This window comes from Melitaea cinxia, chromosome 11 (assembly GCF_905220565.1).
Source record: "Melitaea cinxia chromosome 11, ilMelCinx1.1, whole genome shotgun sequence".
Classification (NCBI taxonomy): Eukaryota; Metazoa; Arthropoda; class Insecta; order Lepidoptera; family Nymphalidae; genus Melitaea; species Melitaea cinxia.
In genome coordinates, this window is record NC_059404.1 from 7,193,603 (window position 1) to 7,200,104 (window position 6,502).

Below are 6,502 nucleotides of genomic sequence, written 5' to 3' on the forward strand. Positions count from 1 at the left end.
TACGCCACTGTCGCAATCGGGTCGTCAAGTGAACACAAATTTATATCGCCTCAAGGCGACGCGAACGTCTCCGTGTAGTGTAACAGTGGTGTCGCTCTCACAGACCTAGCGGTAGCTGCGCACGTGGAGCTGACGGGTGTGCGCTGGGCGCGCGCCGTGCTGCTGGAGCTGCCGGGGCGCGGCCGCGTGCGCGCGCTGCTGCCCGACCTGGGCGCCGTCGTGCTGCTGCACTGGTCCGCGCTGCGCCACCTGCGCCCTCGCTTCACCGAGCTGTGCGCGCTCGTGAGTACACATCACTGCCACACACACGCACACACCTCCACTCACAGCGACCTGGGCGCCGTCGTGCTGCTGCACTGGTCCGCGCTGCGCCACCTGCGCCCTCGCTTCACCGAGCTGTGCGCGCTCGTGAGTACACATCACTGCCACACACACGCACACACCTCCACTCACAGCGACCTGGGCGCCGTCGTGCTGCTGCACTGGTCCGCGCTGCGCCACCTGCGCCCTCGCTTCACCGAGCTGTGCGCGCTCGTGAGTACACATCACTGCCACACACACGCACACACCTCCACTCACAGCGACCTGGGCGCCGTCGTGCTGCTGCACTGGTCCGCGCTGCGCCACCTGCGCCCTCGCTTCACCGAGCTGTGCGCGCTCGTGAGTACACATCACTGCCACACACACGCACACACCTCCACTCACAGCGACCTGGGCGCCGTCGTGCTGCTGCACTGGTCCGCGCTGCGCCACCTGCGCCCTCGCTTCACCGAGCTGTGCGCGCTCGTGAGTACACATCACTGCCACACACACGCACACACCTCCACTCACAGCGACCTGGGCGCCGTCGTGCTGCTGCACTGGTCCGCGCTGCGCCACCTGCGCCCTCGCTTCACCGAGCTGTGCGCGCTCGTGAGTACACATCACTGCCACACACACGCACACACCTCCACTCACAGCGACCTGGGCGCCGTCGTGCTGCTGCACTGGTCCGCGCTGCGCCACCTGCGCCCTCGCTTCACCGAGCTGTGCGCGCTCGTGAGTACACATCACTGCCACACACACGCACACACCTCCACTCACAGCGACCTGGGCGCCGTCGTGCTGCTGCACTGGTCCGCGCTGCGCCACCTGCGCCCTCGCTTCACCGAGCTGTGCGCGCTCGTGAGTACACATCACTGCCACACACACGCACACACCTCCACTCACAGCGACCTGGGCGCCGTCGTGCTGCTGCACTGGTCCGCGCTGCGCCACCTGCGCCCTCGCTTCACCGAGCTGTGCGCGCTCGTGAGTACACATCACTGCCACACACACGCACACACCTCCACTCACAGCGACCTGGGCGCCGTCGTGCTGCTGCACTGGTCCGCGCTGCGCCACCTGCGCCCTCGCTTCACCGAGCTGTGCGCGCTCGTGAGTACACATCACTGCCACACACACGCACACACCTCCACTCACAGCGACCTGGGCGCCGTCGTGCTGCTGCACTGGTCCGCGCTGCGCCACCTGCGCCCTCGCTTCACCGAGCTGTGCGCGCTCGTGAGTACACATCACTGCCACACACACGCACACACCTCCACTCACAGCGACCTGGGCGCCGTCGTGCTGCTGCACTGGTCCGCGCTGCGCCACCTGCGCCCTCGCTTCACCGAGCTGTGCGCGCTCGTGAGTACACATCACTGCCACACACACGCACACACCTCCACTCACAGCGACCTGGGCGCCGTCGTGCTGCTGCACTGGTCCGCGCTGCGCCACCTGCGCCCTCGCTTCACCGAGCTGTGCGCGCTCGTGAGTACACATCACTGCCACACACACGCACACACCTCCACTCACAGCGACCTGGGCGCCGTCGTGCTGCTGCACTGGTCCGCGCTGCGCCACCTGCGCCCTCGCTTCACCGAGCTGTGCGCGCTCGTGAGTACACATCACTGCCACACACACACACACACCTCCACTCACAGCGACCTGGGCGCCGTCGTGCTGCTGCACTGGTCCGCGCTGCGCCACCTGCGCCCTCGCTTCACCGAGCTGTGCGCGCTCGTGAGTACACATCACTGCTACACACACGCACACACCTCCACTCACAGCGACCTGGGCGCCGTCGTGCTGCTGCACTGGTCCGCGCTGCGCCACCTGCACCCTCGCTTCACCGAGCTGTGCGCGCTCGTGAGTACACATCACTGCCACACACACGCACACACCTCCACTCACAGCGACCTGGGCGCCGTCGTGCTGCTGCACTGGTCCGCGCTGCGCCACCTGCGCCCTCGCTTCACCGAGCTGTGCGCGCTCGTGAGTACACATCACTGCCACACACACGCACACACCTCCACTCACAGCGACCTGGGCGCCGTCGTGCTGCTGCACTGGTCCGCGCTGCGCCACCTGCGCCCTCGCTTCACCGAGCTGTGCGCGCTCGTGAGTACACATCACTGCCACACACACGCACACACCTCCACTCACAGCGACCTGGGCGCCGTCGTGCTGCTGCACTGGTCCGCGCTGCGCCACCTGCGCCCTCGCTTCACCGAGCTGTGCGCGCTCGTGAGTACACATCACTGCCACACACACGCACACACCTCCACTCACAGCGACCTGGGCGCCGTCGTGCTGCTGCACTGGTCCGCGCTGCGCCACCTGCGCCCTCGCTTCACCGAGCTGTGCGCGCTCGTGAGTACACATCACTGCCACACACACGCACACACCTCCACTCACAGCGACCTGGGCGCCGTCGTGCCGCTGCACTGGTCCGCGCTGCGCCACCTGCGCGCTCGTGAGTACTATTACATAATTATGTCATAATGCACATTAACCTTTGGAAAGAGGCAATCGGCTAATTTGAACTCCGTAGAGCGTTGTCTCTGACGCATATTACCTATGTGAAGTATCGTACTGTCAATATTTCGTATAAAAGATCTAATAGTATAAGATCCCAGGGAATCAAGACCTCTCTTATTTTTTGAAGGACAAAATATGTACAATAAAGTAGTATTGGTGTATATAATAAACGTAAAAAATTTATTATAATAATAATACTTTATTTCAGACTCAGTTTTAAGTCCATATTGGGTTAGTACACCAAAACAAAATTAATTTAAAAAATCAATAAGTAAAAATAAAAATAAATAAAGTAAAAGTAAAATAAAAATAAAAAATTTCAAAAATGGTGCTAGTAGACAAAAAGAAAAAAAAAAACAGAAAATTAAGATTATTAACTAGCTATTTTACATTACTTATATTATTAATAGAATATTGTAAAAAAATATGAGATTCATACTGCCAGACACCTTTTGTCGAGGGAGGTCGACCATCGCTGCCACTGCTCGCTTGACTTGGGACTTCGTCGACGTCGCGTTAAGATACCACAGCATTCCGCGGTACCTTAATTGCTCGTTACGAACTACTTTGTGAGAAGGGGCGTTGAGTTCCTGACCAGCGGCGGATTAGCGAGTCGGTCGATGTCTCGGTTCTCGGGCTGCTCCTCTGGAACATTGGTTACGACTGGGTGCTTCACTGTGCTACGTTGCCGAAAATGTCTGTTATTTACTGCGCAGATGACACTTTCGTCACTATTCTTACTGACGACAACCGCGAAGCGGGCCGCTTTGCCATGGCCGGTGTGGCCCAAGTAGTGGCGAGAATTCAGCCGCTCGGTTTGGACGTAGCGTTGGAGAAAACGGGGGTCCTGGCCTTCCACAGGCCTAGAAGCGCCCCCACGATCCGGAACGTCTATAGTCATCGGAGGTACTTCTATCACCGTTGGGTCGACGATGAAGTACCTAGGAATCGTTCTGGATGGTTGATGCATGGTTGACGGGCACTTCCGGCGGCTAGCCCCGGAGCTTCTGGCCACTGCTGGGACACTCGGACGTCGCCTGCTGAACCTTGAAGGGCCCGGCGATAAATGTAGACCCTACGTCGCCCTTACGTCGGAATTGTCGTTCGATGGCGCTCTATGATGTACCGATTTGGGCGGACCCACTGTGCGCCAGAAATGTGCCATTGCCGCGACGTCCGCAGCGTGCTATCACTCTGCGAGCCGCACGAGCGTACCGCATGGTGTCCTACACCGGAGGCGTGCCTGAGAGAGTAACCACCTCTTCCGCAAGAGGTCGTGCAATATAGGAAAGTGGCCCACGACGTTTTCGGAATGTCATCATTACGACGTCGGCACCGAGGATACGGCGAAGCACACGCGCGTGGACTGTCCAGCGTGGAGCGAGTAGCGCGCCACCTTATCAAAAATTCTGACAATCATTGTTGTGGGTGCTGTTCGCATTGATAAAGGTCCGCAATAATATTTTTTCTCATATATCTTAAATGTACACGCAGCGACCCGTTACATTTGTATTATATGTGTGATATTTTGTCAGTCAAAAAATAAGAAAGTTCTGGGGTCTTGAGGCATTGACTATAATTATTAGTTTGGGGGTGCGTGGTGGACAGGGTGTGAAGTTCCTCGCCCGCCATCGCAACGAGATGATCCTCCGATCAGAAGGACGTTGTGTCTGGTGGGCTACTGGCCCCGACGGTTGTTGTCGGGTTCTTGTATATATACTCAATCACTTAGATATCTTTGATAGCACGATGTAGAATACGTCAGTTTTCTCTAGTTCCCTAAGTTCGTGTGCTGCTCGATGTCGCTACAAATATATTAGCGCAATGAAGTCTAAATCAGCCAGTTGTCTCTTTCCAATGGTCGAATTGCATTATTTTTTGCCGGGTATTGTAAGTCAGTTTTTACTACGAAAATAGGTTTTATTTTATTGTAATTTCATTATAGGCAACGGAATGTCACTTAGCCGGAGTCACACCTCTCAATAAAAAATGGTGTCTGGGTTCGGTCGCTTTACTGAAAAAATACGAAGATCGTGTTTTAGAACTACATGTAGAAGAAAGTCGAAACAGAAACTCGCTTGGAGTTACGCTATATGACAAATCAGATGAAGAAAACGTAGTCTGTATCAATAAAGAAATGATAAGACATAAATTTGCCATCACATTTGGGTAATATTTTTTTTAAATCTAGATATCATATTTTTGTTACTCATTATCATATTTTTGTTAATATAAAAAATTGTACGTTTTATTATTTTATAATACTTACAGATTGTTTATGTTTAACAAAAACACAGAAACAGATGAATTAGTTTTTACAAATAAATGTCCATTATACGACAAGAAACCTAAAGAGAATATAGCAGATGACAAAAAAAAAGCAGCAACAATGATAAAAAAGCAAACTAAATTAAACGATGAAGAATTAGACGCAAAGGATAAAGGGCCATTAAGATTAGAAGTAAAAATACTAAATTACCAATCACCGTCACTTATTTACGTTTCGTTCCTTCACCAGCAAAAGATATTTACGGATCTTTTCGAAGACATTCAAAAATATTACACTAAAAATAAAACTCAAGGCAAAACAGACTGGAAGATTAAGGATCGATGTTGCACAATATGTAACCAGTCGCAGACATGGCGTCGAGCGGTCATTTTAGAAATTAATGGCAATAACGCTAAGGTGTTTTACTCCGACTTTGCTTGCGTAGAAGCGGTACCAATTTTAAATCTGAGAGAAATGCCTAAAGAATTTGTCTCGATAGGAGATGCTGCAGTAATGTGTCATCTCTATGGAGTAATTCCGGCCGTCGGGGAGGAGTGGCCTTCACTAACAAAAGAATATTTAAAAGAATTGCTCGATGCTTACAATAGAATTTTCTTAACGAAAGTTGGTAACTTTAAAGAAAAAAGTATGCCAGTAGAGTTGTGGGTTTATCATACCGTTCAAGGTGGTGCACTCGAAGCTAATACTTCCGAGTGGAGGTGTTTAAACAAAAAGATCATCGATCAAGGTTTAGGCGTGCCCGATAAGAGCCATGAGGTAGGTCCTCAAATACTTGTTTTAATGCTATTTTTAGTATAACAATATTTATTATATCTCTTTCTTTTATAGTCAAGTGACAACGATCAAGATGCAAAAAATTCTGGACAAGACACGCTTACTTTCCTAAATATGTCAGGGACCGTTCAAGACTGGCTTCAAATAGAACCAATCCCTTTGAAGCCTCTTAAAATAATTTCTGATTCAGAGAGCAACTCTTCGACTCCTGTTGATATGGACTTAAACACTGAAACTAATAAACACAATCCAAACACAATTTTTATATCTGATTGGCTTCCTCCTGAACCATTATCTTGTAAAGAAATTACTGCTATGCCAACGTAAGTTATTTTAACATAAGTACCACATTTCTTTGTTACATGTCGTAGTCGAAGTTCAGTCATTCGACGTAAATTGAAGTTAAAATTATCAAATTTTCGTAATGGTGAAAAATATACTTTTGATAGTTACCTCTGTTATTAAAAGTCATAATGTGATTACATGAAGACTACATTTATAAATACAGAGATTCGCATTACCGGAAATGGAATTTGTCAAGTCGTTGATAGCTTGAGCTAGCTAGAAAAAAACTTTTAGGCTTGTGAAATAAAA

General features: G+C 51.4%; 1 protein-coding gene across 1 annotated transcript in view; it reads left to right on the forward strand.

Annotated features, from left to right (window-relative positions):
• Positions 1-6,502, forward strand: part of LOC123658035 — a 37,599-nt gene that overhangs the window by 29,588 nt on the left and 1,509 nt on the right. The window contains exons 19-22 of the mRNA XM_045593516.1: positions 104-282; positions 4,790-5,013; positions 5,116-5,890; positions 5,963-6,231. Coding sequence (XP_045449472.1) covers positions 104-282; positions 4,790-5,013; positions 5,116-5,890; positions 5,963-6,231 — 1,447 coding nt within the window. The remainder of the gene's footprint in view (positions 1-103; positions 283-4,789; positions 5,014-5,115; positions 5,891-5,962; positions 6,232-6,502) is intronic.